Source organism: Pleurodeles waltl, chromosome 6, assembly GCF_031143425.1.
Source record: "Pleurodeles waltl isolate 20211129_DDA chromosome 6, aPleWal1.hap1.20221129, whole genome shotgun sequence".
NCBI lineage: Eukaryota > Metazoa > Chordata > Amphibia > Caudata > Salamandridae > Pleurodeles > Pleurodeles waltl.
In genome coordinates, this window is record NC_090445.1 from 438,362,411 (window position 1) to 438,377,442 (window position 15,032).

Below are 15,032 nucleotides of genomic sequence, written 5' to 3' on the forward strand. Positions count from 1 at the left end.
ATTGATTCCAGATAGGCATTTTTTTTGTTTCACCCTTATCTAGATTCAGTTAACAATGCAGAAAGATAAGGTAATTTTGGGGCAATTACCTTGAAATCTTTTATTTGTGGTTTCGTTTTCTTACCTTTGCGCCTTTTCCTCAATGTCCATGTTAGAAATGGGGTGTCTAGTTGGCAGTCGGTTTGCACCCTGTCCAAGTAGGGACCCTCACTCTAGTCAGGATAAGGGAGTTACCCGCTCAGATAACCCCTGCTCACCCCCTTAGTAGTTTGGCACGAGCAGTCAGGCTTATCTCAGAAGCAATGTGTAAAGTATTTGCACATAACACACAGTAATAAGTGAAAACACTACAAAAGGACACCACACCAGTTTTAGAAAAATAGCCATTATTTATCTATATAAAACAAGACCAAATACGACAAAAATCCAACATACAGTAAGAGAAATATGAATTCTGCAAGATTTACTCAAAACGACAGTTCCTTGAAGTCGCTAGCTCCACCTGGGGCTATCACGGCATTGTGATCAACAAAACCAACAGTTCAGGCCGGCTGCAGCGTTGTGGGCCAGCTACGGTGTCGGGAAGACCCGCAAACAGTACCTTGGACTTGCAGGGCGTTGTGATCCTCACGGTGAGCTCCGGAGAGCGGCATCACTGACATCGCTGTGTCGGTTCGGAGTCGGTGCAGGAGTCGTCGGGCCCTTGAGGTCCCACGCGTTGCAGATCGAACTCCAGGCTGATGAAGTCAGGTGCGCTGGCATGGATGGCGACGGGGCTGCAGTGCGAAGCAGGATGATGCGACGTGGGGTGCCCACAGGTCATGGTGCAGGCAGCGGCTCGGTGACGGCGTCCAGCAGCATCGGTGAGACCAGGGCTGCAGTGTGAAGCGGGGCGGTGCGACGTGCGGTGTCTACTGGTCACGGTGCAGGCAGCGGCATCGTCGTTGCTGAAGCGCTGTCGTCGGTAGGCCCAAGCCCGCGGTGCGGGACGGGGCGATGCTTTGTGACCCTCACGAGCGGTGTCCACAGACCACAGTGCAGGCAGTATGCCTAGTGACAATACAGGAGTCCATGGTGCTGGCGTCGGTGGACTGGGGCTGCAGTGCAGGATGGGATGGTGCTTCGTGTACCTCACGAGCGGTGTCCACAGGCCACAGTGCAGGCAGCAGCGCCGGTGTCAGCAGGAGCGGTGTTGTCGGGGATGCCCAGGCTGCGGTGTGAGCAAGCGATGCCGGAGTGCAGGGCCCACAGGTCGCGATGTGAGCAGCGGCTAGGTAAAGTCATCCGATGATGGCGTCGGTGAGACCAGGGTCACAGTGCAAAGCAGGGCAATGCGACTCCGTGTGGCGTCGGCAGGTCACGGTGCAGGCCAGCGGCGTCGTTGGCGGCGTCACAGTGGTTTCTCCTCTTGAACAGCACGAAACTCCCAGTTCCCAGTGCTGCAGATCGAGGAAACTGAAGTCTTTGGTGTCCCTTAGACTACCAACAGGAGGCAAGCTCTACTCCAAGCCCTTGGAGAATTTTCTCAAGCAGGACACACAGCAAAGTTCACCCTTTGCACTCTTTCCAGGCAGAAGTAGCAACTGCAAGCCAGTCCAGCAAAGCAGCACAGCAAAGGGACAGTACTTCTCCTTCAGCTCTTCATCTCTTCTCCTTTCAGAGGCTCCTCTTGATTCCAGAAAGATTCTAAAAGTCTGGGGTTTTGGGTCTTCTTCTTATACCCAGTTCTGCCTTTGAAGTTGGCAAACTTCAAAGCAAAGTCTCAAGTGTTTGCAAGATCCTTCCTTGTCCAGGCCAGGCCCCAGACGCACACCAGTGGGTCGGAGACTGCATTGTGTGAGGACAGGCACAGTCCTTTCAGGTGTGAACGACCACTCCTCCCTCCTCTCTAGCTCAGATGACTCATCAGGATATGCAGGCTACACTCCCGCCCCCTTTTGTGTCACTGTCTAGAGAGGTGCAAGACAGCCCAACTGTCAAACTGACCCAGACAGACAGTCCACAAACAGGCAGAGTCACAGAATGGTATAAGCAAGAAAATGCCTACTTTCTAAAAGTGGTATTTTCAAACAGCCAATTTAAAAACCAACTTCACTAAAAGATGTATTTTTAAATTGTGAGTTCAGAGACCCTAAACTCCAAATTTGTATCTGCTCTCAAAGGGAATCTGCGCTTTAAGGATATTTAAAGGCAGCCCCCATGCTATGAGAGAGATAGGCCTTGCACAATGAAAACCGAATTTGGCAGTATTTCACTGTTAGGACATATAAAACACACTAGTATATGTCCTACCTTAAACATACAGTGCACCCGGCCCCTGAGGATACCTAGGGGTGCCTTACATGTAGTAAAAGGGAAGGTTGAGGCCTGGCAAGTGGGTACACTTGCCAAGTCGAATTGGCATTCTGAAACTGCACACACAGACACTGCAGTGGCAGGTCTGAGCCATGTTTACAGGGCTACTAATGTGGGTGGCACAACTAGTGCTGCAGGCCCACTAGTAGCATTTGATTCACAGGCTCTGGGCACCTCTAGTGCACTTTAATAGGGACTTACTGTAGGAGGCTGGACCGGCTTGTAGTGAGTACCTAGGGGTACTTGCACCTTGCACCAGGCCCAGTTATCCCTTATTAGTGTATAGGGTGTCTAGCAGCATAGGCTGATAGATAATGGTAGCTTAGCAGAGCAGCTTAGGCTGAACTAGGAGACGAGTGAAGCTCCTACAGTACCACTAGTGTCATATGCACAATATCATAAGAAAACACAATACACAGATATACTAAAAATAAAGGTACTTTATTTTTATGACAATATGCCAAAGTATCTCAGAGTGTACCCTCAGTATGAGGATAGCAAATATACACAAGATATATGTACACAATACCAAAATATGCAGTAATAGTATTAGAAAACAGTGCAAACAATGTATAGTTACAATAGGATGCAATGGGGACACATAGGGATAGGGGCAACACAAACCATATACTCCAAAAAGTGGAATGCGAACCACGAATGGACCCCAAACCTATGTGACCTTGTAGAGGGTCGCTGGGACTATTAGAAAATAGTAAGGGTTAGAAAAATAGCCCACCCCAAGACCCTGAAAAGTGAGTGCAAAGTGCACTAAAGTTCCCCAAAGGACATAGAAGTCGTGATAGGGGAATTCTGCAGGAAAGACACAAACCAACAATGCAACAACGATGGATTTCCAGTCGAGGGTACCTGTGGAACAAGGGGACCAAGTCCAAAAGTCACAAGCAAGTCGGAGATGGGCAGATGCCCAGGAAATGCCAGCTGTGGGTGCAAAGGAGCTGCTACTGGACAGTAGAAGCTTAGGTTTCTGTTGGAACGACAAGGGCTAGAGACTTCCCCTTTGGAGGACGGATCCCTCACGCCGTGGAGAGTCGTGCAGAAGTGTTTTCCCACCGAAAGACTGCCAACAAGCCTTGCTAGCTGCAAATCGTGCGGTTAGTGTTTTTGGATGCTGCTGTGGCCCAGAAGGGACCAGGATGTCGCCAATTGCATCTGGGGACAGAGGGGGCATCGAGCAAGACAAGGAGCCCTCTCAGCAGCAGGCAGCACCCGCAGAAGTGCCAGAAACAGGCACTACGAGGATGCGTGAAACGGTGCTCACCCGAAGTCGCACAAAGGAGTGCCACGTCGCCGGAGAACAACTTAGAAGGTCGTGCAATGCAGGTTAGAGTGCCGTGGACCCAGGCTGGACTGTGCACAAAGGATTTCCGCCGGAAGTGCACGGAGGCCGGAGTAGCTGCAAAAGTCACGGTTCCCAGCAATGCAGTCTGGCGTGGGGAGGCAAGGACTTACCTCCACCAAACTTGGACTGAAGAGTCACTGGACTGTGGGAGTCACTTGGACAGAGTTGCTGGATTCAAGGGACCTCGCTCGTCGTGCTGAGAGGAGACCCAAGGCACTGGTGATGCAGTTCTTTGGTGCCTGCGGTTGCAGGGGGACGATTCCGTCGACCCACGGGAGATTTCTTCTGAGCTTCTAGTGCAGAGAGGAGGCAGACTACCCCCACAGCATGCACCACCAGGAAAAAAGTCGAGAAGGCGTCAGGATCAGCGTTACAGAGTTGCAGTAGTCGTCTTCGCTACTATGTTGCAGTTTTGCAGGCTTCCAGCGCGGTCAGCAGTCGATTCCTTGGCAGAAGGTGAAGAGAGAGATGCAGAGGAACTCGGATGAGCTCTTGCATTCGTTATCTAAGGAATCCCAAGAGACAGAGACCCTAAATAGCCAGAAAAGAGGGTTTGGCTACCTAGGAGAGAGGATAGGCTAGCAACACCTGAAGGAGCCTATCAGAAGGAGTCTCTGACGTCACCTGATGGCACTGGCCACTCAGAGCAGTCCAGTGTGCCAGCAGCACCTCTGTTTCCAAGATGGCAGAGGTCTGGAGCACACTGGAGGAGCTCTGGGCACCTCCCAGGGGAGGTACAGGTCAGGGGAGTGGTCACTCCCCTTCCCTTTGTCCAGTTTCGCGCCAGAGCAGGGCTAAGGGGCCCCTGAACCGGTGTAGACTGGCTTATGTAGAAATGGGCACCATGTGTGCCCATGAAAGCGTTTCCAGAGGCTGGGGGAGGCTACTCCTCCTCTGCCTTCACACCATTTTCCAAAGGGAGAGGGTGTAACACCCTCTCTCAGAGGAAGTCCTTTGTTCTGCCATCCTGGGCCAGGCCTGGCTGGACCCCAGGAGGGCAGAAGCCTGTCTGAGGGGTTGGCAGCAGCAGCAGCTGCATTGAAACCCCTGAAAAAGCAGTTTGGCAGTACCAGGGTCTGTGCTACAGACCACTGGGATCATGGGATTGTGCCAACTATGCCAGGATGGTATAGAGGGGGCAATTCCATGATCTTAGACATGTTACATGGCCATATTCGGAGTTACCATTGTGAAGCTACATATAGGTAGTGACCTATATGTAGTGCACGCGTGTAATGGTGTCCCCGCACTCACAAAGTCCGGGGAATTGGCCCTGAACAATGTGGGGGCACCTTGGCTAGTGCCAGGGTGCCCACACACTAAGTAACTTAGCACCCAACCTTTACCAGGTAAAGGTTAGACATATAGGTGACTTATAAGTTACTTAAGTGCAGTGTAAAATGGCTGTGAAATAACGTGGACGTTATTTCACTCAGGCTGCAGTGGCAGGCCTGTGTAAGAATTGTCAGAGCTCCCTATGGGTGGCAAAAGAAATGCTGCAGCCCATAGGGATCTCCTGGAACCCCAATACCCTGGGTACCTCAGTACCATATACTGGGGAATTATAAGGGTGTTCCAGTAAGCCAATGTAAATTGGTAAAATTGGTCACTAGCCTGTTAGTGACAATTTGTAAAGAGAGAGCATAACCACTGAGGTTCTGGTTAGCAGAGCCTCAGTGAGACAGTTAGGCATCACACAGGGAACACATACCTATAGGTCACAAACTTATGAGCACTGGGGTCCTGACTAGCAGGGTCCCAGTGACACATAACAAACATACTGAAAACATAGGGTTTTCACTATGAGCACTGGGCCCTGGCAAGCAGGATACCAGTGAGACAGTGAAAACACCCTGACATACACTCACAAACAGGCCCAAAGTGGGGGTAACAAGGCTAGAAAGAGGCTACTTTCTCACACTTACCAGTAATTCAAATATGCCAATCATGGATAAACCAGTCAACAGCACAATTTCTATAGGGAGCACTTGCACTTTAGCACTGATTAGCAGTGGTAAAGTGCGCAGAGACAATAAACCAGAAAAAAACAGACCTAAAAAAATAGGAGGAACAAGGCAAAAAGTTTGGGGATAACCCTGCAAAAAGGGCCATTTCCAACAGTCCTCAATGCCAGAATATATAGGCGGACTCTTTAGAACACTAAAGGGATCAGGCAGAGAGAAAATGTGGGAAATGCCTAAAAGCAGGTTTGGTGCTGAATCTAGAGGAAACCATGTTAGGGGGTGGCCCTCCACTACAGATCATGTTATTTCATTGAAAGGTGACAATAAATGGGGTCATCACTTTTACTGCTAGGCATCACTTTTGGCAACAGCAACACATTTAGCCATTTCATCTCAGACGGCAATCAAAAGTAAGGGGAAGAGAGGCCACCTGTTAATACAAATGAGTCGGGCTATTCTTCCGTTTCACTTGTCTTTCACTCTGGTAGGTGGCGCATCACAAATACTCATAGAGTGAAGAAAAATCACAGACTAGAATTGGAAGAGGAACATTTTACAATTTGTCATATCTTGATGCTTTTGCAAGTTCACCAAACGTATTAGTGTTATCATTGCTATCAGTTGCAAGAACAAGACCACTTCATATTGTAGTAGTAGTGTGTGGAGTGGAGCGCATTCTGTTATACCATAAAGGAAATTGTATTTAATGTTTCCGCTGTTTGTTTGAACAAAGGCTCTTAAGCACAAATGCCAACCCATTTTTAACATAAAATTTAAAAAAAATTAAATAGAGAAAAATTGAGGATGTTCGCTCTTTACTAGATCTTTCCCCTACCCCAGTTATTGAATTCGATATGTTTAACTGACTGACATCGTACCTATTTGAAGGCCCCCCTATTCAGAGTAAATTTGGTGCTCTCTGAATACGTGGTGGGTTTAGCACATCTCAAGAAAAATATAATTGTCCTCTATTCTCATGTGGCTGACTAATCAAACCTGCATATTTCCAGTAGCTTGGTAATTCTTCCTCCCTATAACAACATTCTTCCTTCCAGTTCTGAGGCTCCAGATAATCCTTGCCAAGCACACATTGATTCTGGTGCAAGTGATGCATCTATAATCTAACAGACACCACTAACCCCCCAAAAAAGTAGACAAGACAGTTTTCTATCCCAAACAAAATGTTGAATAATCCACTTTTCATCTTGTATGGCAAGACGTTACCCCCATCCCCGCACTCAGTGGCATCATCCAGTTTTTTTAATTCCAAATGTATATCTTTACATAAAGTATCTGCAGCAGAGCCCCGAGGAATATTATGGCAAATGCTCTGGGGCTTGGGAGGACAGACCAAATTGCACATTGGCAACCTTACAGTACCACTCTGTGGTGCTCTTCAAAGAACATGATGGTAGAAGGTCCATTTCATCAACTGTTACCATTGTAAACATTGTGCTTGACAAATCCTTGCCAGGATGTGGGGCACATATGGGACCACTCCAGAGTCACAGCACCTGATCTTCAAAGAAATCAACATGTCTTACCACTCTTCTGAAACTGAGTGGTGCACCTTGTCTTCAGTCCTTTTACCCACAGTTCACAACCAGTTTCTTTCTTGTGCACGTGTACAACCGAACTAATGAAGGGGGGGATAAGGTTGATGACATTGTTGCTCCAAACCCAAATACATATTTACTTACAGCAAACAGTCCATATGTTTGATTACCTATAACCAGGAATGAAAGACAATGTCCTAATCATCAGCTGATCATGAAAATATTCGTACACATTTCCCACACACAACTAATTCCAGCAGTCACTGTGTTGAAAAATTCCAAGAACAAAGTGATCCCAAGTGCATTGTAGCTGCTCCACCGTCACGTTTCCCCAGCACTCGCCAGAGAAGCAGTAGTGCACTTGATTCCCACTTATTAGTTCCAGAAAAAAAAATCAGTGCTACCAAATTCCAGAGGGGCCGTGTTTTGTTGTATAACTTGCATGTTGCCAGGTCAAGCCTTGGATGTGAAAAGGCTTTAAGGTTGCATATTAGAAAAACATAATGAGAATAATTATTTGAAAGTTATACGACCATTCATGCTGGGTGGCCATCTCTAAACAGTCTATTGTGATGTAGACAGTCTCTTGACTGATACGATGCTAATGGAAAGCTCACAATACTCTAGCTGGGTAACCAAGAACTCATTCCCCTTTAGGGAAAGTTGTGACTTCAGTTTTGATATGTTTTCATTTCTGATATCCCCAAACCAGCCTCACATAGATGAATCTGTATGAGCAGTAAAAAGATTGTCTGGGTTTGAATTTAATACAGGTACCCGAATGGGTGCATCTTATCCAGTCCCATTGATAGTCCTCTTCATAATACAGAGATGAGTTTGTAATTCTGTTTAGGATTTAGTATTGTCACCAAAGTTTGTACGACAGAGAAGGAAATGTTGTTTATGTGTAGTACTACTTCTCTATAGTGTAGCTCTTTAGTGCATTACTAATCAAAAGCCCTTTCTCTTGATATCAAATGATACTTCCTGCTATTCCATCAAATTAACTATGGCACTTATTGTCAGCGTGAGGCACTCTGAGACAGTGGAGCTGCTGTCTACATTAAAGTTGTAGGGATCCGTTTTTATCTACATGAATTTGCATCGTTTCTATTCTGCCCTGGAAAACAAAAACTTTTGCAGCATTCCTCTGCACTTTAATTGTTTGTCTAATTCTGACTTATTTTTTTTTAATGAACGGAATAGCGAACTCTACATGTGCAAAACAAATAGGAGATAAGCATACGTTTTTTTAATATATAATCACTTATAATGTTGTAGGTTTCCATAATTCGGCGAAACTACTCATTGTTTATGAAGCTAGCCCATGCTGGAGTACTAGTGTTAGTTTTGAGGCGTTTTATTTATCAAACCAAAAGGTAGCAAAATGGAATTATGAAATGCCATTCATTAAACTGTAATGAATAAAAGAGAAACGGGAGCTTCAAATTGAAATGTATTAATTGCGGAAAAAGCTCTCCTCAGCTACTTTCTAAACCAGTATGCCATCAGTGAGGAGATTTTGGCTACATAAACAGCACCAGTTCGTGAAACCAGGACCAGGCGTCTTGGCATCTGTGATAAGGGCAACTGGGAGCCGCTGTATCATTAGCAAGACCTCTTGCACATCTCATTTGTATCATCTTTCTTTGCATCCTGTGCTCAGCTGTCTGTCAGAAATGATAATACCATATGGCTGCTGTAATGAAAGATGCAATAAAGTGGGAGAAAAAATTGGGATGAATACAGATATTTCTTCTAGTCTGGATGTTTCAAAATTATTTTTGTACGCCCGTCCAGGTTATAAGATAGACTTTACACCTGATACGCCTTTCAAGATGGCCTTTCTGCAGTGTGTGAAAATTTCAAGATAGCATCTGCTGGTTTTGTGCAAAGGTGAACCTATTCTAATTAATATGGTTGTTTTGTTTTCCTCCCAGTTGTGATCTGGGTGCCTACGTCTACTGCTCAACCTACAACCAGTACCAGCGCTGTCACTACAACCAGCGCACCCACTACAACCAGCGCTCCCTCTACAACCAGCACTCCCACTACCACCAGCGCTCCCACGACAACCAGCGCTCCCACGACTACCAGTGCTCCCACAACTACCAGTGCTCCCACGACTACCAGTGCTCCCACTACCACTACTGCTCTTACCACCACCACCAGCGGCCCTCTCTCTGCTATTACAGAGATCCATCATTTTGGTACTTCATTTTGTGTCTAGTTTTAAGTCTTCTTCAGTCCTTGCTCCACCTATACCCAGCCTTGGGTCCTAATTATGAGTACCGTCCAATAGGCGTGGATAGTTATTGTGCCTGTTGAAATCCAATACACAGGAAATGTATCAAGGGTGATAATTATCGCCTATTATAAGTTTAGCTCTTGCAAACTGGGCATTCCATGTGGATTTTGGTGCTTTCTACACCAAAATACAGAAGGACCAGTATTTACTAGGCATTTTCACAGGTTTTGACCTGTCAAAATGTACCTGTGGTAAATTGTGCAGGTTCAAGTTGTATTACACTTTATAATTAACTGGTGAGGTACACTCTGCGTAAGTCATAATTCCAGCCCCCACACATCAGAGGTTCGCACAGATGTTGGGAGCTGTTGTAGTATGAGTAATTGAAGGCAGTAGGAGGAGAGTGTGTCACACAACTCATTCTGCCCTGCCCTATACGACTAGTGTGTACAGCACTTGTGGGAACACTAAGCACCTGCTTAATCCTTCACTTAAACCTCCTCCACTCTTTTAGGTATTGCAAGTTGTTAAGGAAGTAATAGGGCTGTGTGGGAGTCCTAGGTCACGCTGCAAGACAGCAGTGAATCACTTGTAAATGGTGTAAAAAGACTAGTTTTAGCACATATTTTACCCATGGTATCATTGCACTATTTCAATCAAAGCCTTCTACTCTTGTCTCCTTCTAGCAGAGCATGTGTGAAATTATGAAATGCCTAACCAAAAGCAGTGAAACCGGGATGGTGGTATTGCTGATCCATCCATACTTTCATTGGTTCCTCTCAGCCTTTCTGACTGTTTTAGTTATTCCCCCGTTACCCCATGGCGTTGCTGACCTCTGCTTTTATTCACACCGTTGTGCATATTGCTCATCCTTAGCTTGATGTAACCAAGCTTCTGACATTGCAAATTTCGTCTCTTGGCGTAGCTGATTATTTTTTTTTCACCTCTGTACATTGCTTATCATTACTTTCGTTCATCCGGCTGTTAACATTACAAATATTCACTTTTGTTTCTCCACTTGTGGTATAGTTGATTCTTAGTTTTATTTTGCCTCCTGGTATTGATAATCTTCAATTTCATTAACCCTTTTGACAGCCAGGCAGTTTTTGCTTTCTCCCTGTATTTTAACATTTTTCATGTATTCTTTGCTCTATTAGCAGTCCGTTGATCCCAGTTTTCTGTTTTTTTGTTAAATCTTTTGTATTTTCCACAGTAATACATTTGAGTCAGAAAAAAAACAGAGGAATGTTTATATTCTGGCCCTTTCTTACTCGTGCTGGCTTTCTTCTGTAAATTGTCTTTCACTTTTAAAACGTGAAATGATATCAGTGAAGAAAAAGAAACGCAGTCTATAGATACATTACCTCTTCGTCCACTTCTTTGTTCTATCTATTAAATTACAAGGCATGTGTGGCTCAGATTGACCGGATTTGCAAGCTGAAATGCTAGAAAACCAAATAATTACACAGATACCACAAACAAATTGCAGCCTACCCAGACATCTTATCTGTTGTGTTCTCTAGGTGGCATTCTCAACCAGGTGCAGAGCACTTGCTAAATGGGTTTTTACTTTCTTCCTCGGCCTCTGCTTTGCTTGGGTTTTCTCTTTCTCCAGTATTGTATCTTTCATAGAGTTACATGCTTGAATCTTCTCCGTCGTCATGGCGGGAGCCTCTGGTATTTAGAAAATAATCAGTACTATGCCAGTTAATTACAAAACACAGAGAAAGCAATTGCCATTTTTAAGCAATTGACATTGTTCACATTATTCAAATAGGCCCAAACTTCAGACAGTCAGAGAACAGACTTTGAACCACTCTTCCCTACAGGGCCACCATACCATAGATTTCTAACCGCATGTCGTGTGTGAGGGAGTCTCCCTGAGCTCTGCTCGGTTTGTTTCCAGTATTGTCAACTTTTGACTTTTTCTTTTTTTATCTCTCAGAGGAATACTTTGGACTGCTTCTGCTCTAAGGTACTATTACATTCCGTATTTTATCACAATTCCAGAAGGCTCTAAGAAAATATTATTTAAAACATGCAAGTGTTGGGGAAAACCTAGGCTTTTTTCAGAGGACCCTCATAAAGGGTGTCTATATTGCCTGTATCCAGAGCATAAGCTTAAGGAATACACATACTGCAGAACCTTTCCTGCCAAAACGCTCAAGGACTGGGAGGCCAGACTGCTGTTATGGCTCCAAAAGAAAAAGTCCACTTTGGAATCTGGCTCTGAGGAGGCTGACGATCCAAGTTGCTCTCCACCTGAGCGCAAACTCAAAACTAAGGGCTGCACCTCAGGTGTGGAGGATCATAGTGTGCTGAAAAACCATCTGAATCCAGTACCTCTTAAAAGGAATCCTCAGTTTTTTCTCACAAGAGGCCTTCCACCTCTTCTTCTTTGCCTGTCACTCCGCAGGAAAAATCATTGTTGTTGAAAATCAGATTGGTACGGCACGTTCCCGATCACTTCCAGTGATGATGGTGATGATGCTCACTCCAACCACGTCGACGGTACCTGTGTCAACAGCCTCGTCGACAACCATCCCATCGACGACAACTTTCAAATCTCTGTTGTTAAGGCTTTCATCAGTGGATCTTTCCTCAAAGAAGTCTTCTTCCTCGTCGACAGCATCATTGACGAGCCCGGAGACAACACAGAAAAAAGTAACACTTTCAGCAGAGCAGTCATCTCTGCTTTTCAAACCCAACTCAACATCCCTAACTAATATCTCTCCGCTGCCTCCTGCACATTTACTAGATATAGAAGAATCAGGAGTTGAAGGACTCTTTGGTCCAGCATACAGTCCTTCACAGCTAAAAGTAAAGTGCCAAGATTCTAATGAGGACGGTGATGATCCTAAAAGGGATACTTCTACTTATCTAGAAGGAGAATATTCTTTATCGTAATGGCAGCAGCTGTGTCTCCACAATATTACTCCTTTCAGGGACAATATTTGGATGAAGAGTTCTATGAAGAGTAACTGGGCAAGATACTATTTCAGTGCTCATCTCTTTATTCACTGACTTGAGACTCATGATTAAGGACTGTTACAGAATATTTCTAGAAGCTAACGCGCCAGCTCCTGCCACTTCAACCCGTTCAGAAGCTCCAGCCATCGCTCCTTTGCTCAAAAGCCCAGTGCCTGTTCGTCAACAGGAAGGCAGAACAGTGTTCCTTCCCATCACAATCTGGGATAATTACATCAATAGCGACCTGGATGAGTAACCAGAGGAATGAGAGTTACTTGGAGACCCTACTACAGTGGGTCGGGAATGGGATGATTATATTGCCCCTTCATTGTCATCACCTGCTCCTTCACCAGCAAATTCTCCAGAGGACATAGGCGGCTTTCATGAGTTGCTGGAGCGTGCCTCTAAGAGGTTTGATCTGCCCCTCCCAGCGAAACAGACAGAATCTTTCCAATATGATTTTAAGGACTCAGCCAAGAAGTCTGTCAGATCAATTCCGATTATTAATTATATTTGGGAAGAAGGCCTTAAGCTTATGAGAAATCCAACATTTGTCGTGACTGTCATTCCCCGGCTAGGCAAGAAATATAAGGCACCAGACTCTTCCCTGGCTCGTCTGATAGGGCATCCTCGTCCGGATTCAGTGGTGAAATTCACAGAAAATAGTCGCCCCAGGAATCACATATGCACATCAATCTGCTGGAACTGAAAGCAGTGTTCTTGGGCCTCCAAGCATTCCTGCCCAGTATTCGCAATACCTCTGTTCTGGTGAGGGTGGACAACACCACCGTCATGTTCTGTCTCGCCAAACAGAGAGGAACATAATCAAAGAGTCTCATGCAGATTTGGAAGTGGTTATTGGTTCATGTCATTTCTCTACAAATAGAGCACATCCCGGGCATAGAGAACGAATGGGCTAATTCGCTAAGCAGAACAACCAGTTTGTGTCACGAATAGGATCTGAATCAAAATCCATTGTTTTAAGTCTTCAGCATATGGGGTGCTCCGAATCTTGACCCCTTTGCGACTCAACAGAAAATGCAAAAACATGCAAGCAGATTCCCTCAGAAAGGGTCTTGCTTTTTACATACAGTGGACAGGAATGTTTGCTTATGCCTTCCATCCTTTCCCTCTAATTCCAGAGTAATACGCAAGATGAAATCAAAACCAGGCCATCTCATTATCATAGCCCCTGCATGGCTGAGACAGTATTGGTACACAGCATTCCTCCTCCTCTCGGTGTGTCCTCCCATCTAGTTTGTCCATGGACACCCTGATTTCGATGACCAACGTCAAGTGCTGCACCCTCAACTGACCTCACTCAATTTGTCATCATGGCACCTCTCTCTATATTCCACTTGAATGCAAAGCCATACTAGAACAATCACGAGCTGGTTCAACAAATAAATCTTATGCAGCAAAATGGAAAAGATTTAAAGTTTGCATCCAGGAAGACTTCACTCTTATTGGCAATTACATCATCCAGAGGAGTCCATGAAATATAGGCTTTTACAGTCACAGAGCCTTTTCTGCAATTCAGAGAAAATAAAGTATCATTCAGAACTAATTCCAAGTTTATATTAAAAGTTCTGACCTCTTTTCACTTGAATTAACCTGTCATTCTATCTACTTTTAGATATTGCCACATCAAAGCAGGAAGACCACTGTCTTCAGAAATCGCTGCACATTCAACCAGTAAGATGGCTGCATCCACTGCTTTGTTTGCAGGAGTATCACTTTCAGACATTTGTTGAGCAGCAACGTGGTTGAATACACATACGTTCACCAACCATTATTGTTTGGATTCAGCATGGAAAGCTGATGCCGCGTTTGGACAGTCAGTTTTACATCATCTGTTTAAGTTACAACTTCTTTTTTCCCCTTATTTATTTATTTATTTACTGTATGTTTACAAGATGTATAGTTATTTTTAATATCACAACTATGTCATCTATTGGGTCTATGGTATCCAGTGGTTCATGTCTTATGTACTTTGTCCTCCTTTGAAGAGTCTTTTCGCCTAACCCTCTCCTTTTTTTTAATACTTACTAACCGCTAGCTATTCTGATTCAAGCATGTGAATAATGAAAGACACAATAATGGAGGAAAAAAGTTACTTGCCTGTATACTCTGGTTCTCCAGTATTGATATCTTTCGTAGATTCACATGAGACTGGCCCACCTCCCCTTTTCGGCTCCCTACTCTTATACCTCATTGAACTAATATTTGATAAACTTGTGCTTGAAATCTGAGGTATGGTGGCCGTGCCAGGAAGAGTAGTCCATGGTTTGTTCTCAGATTGGCTGAAGTTTGGTTCTATTTGAACTGGTTAACAATGTCGATTGATTTCTCAGTGTTTTGTAATGTACTGGCATAGTACTGCTTATTTTCTAAATACCGGAGGCTCACAACATGACAACGGGGAAGATTCAAGCATGTGAATCTATGAAAGATATCAGTACTGGAGAACCGCAGTGTACAGGTAAGTAACTTGTTTTTTTCTCCTGCAGACTCAGCTGCGCTTGGGCCCAGTAGAAGAACTTTTAATTTCAATCATAAACACCTTTGTTCATCGGGCT

The 15,032-nt window shown here is 44.9% G+C and overlaps 1 protein-coding gene across 7 annotated transcripts in view; it reads left to right on the forward strand.

Annotated features, from left to right (window-relative positions):
- NFASC (neurofascin) overlaps positions 1-15,032 on the forward strand; it is a 733,849-nt gene that overhangs the window by 641,761 nt on the left and 77,056 nt on the right. Inside the window, exon 29 of one of the 7 annotated variants that reach the window (XM_069238522.1) lies at positions 9,243-9,445. The exons of the other annotated variants lie outside the window; for them this stretch is intronic. Coding sequence (XP_069094623.1) covers positions 9,243-9,445 — 203 coding nt within the window. The remainder of the gene's footprint in view (positions 1-9,242; positions 9,446-15,032) is intronic. 7 annotated transcript variants of the gene reach the window in all.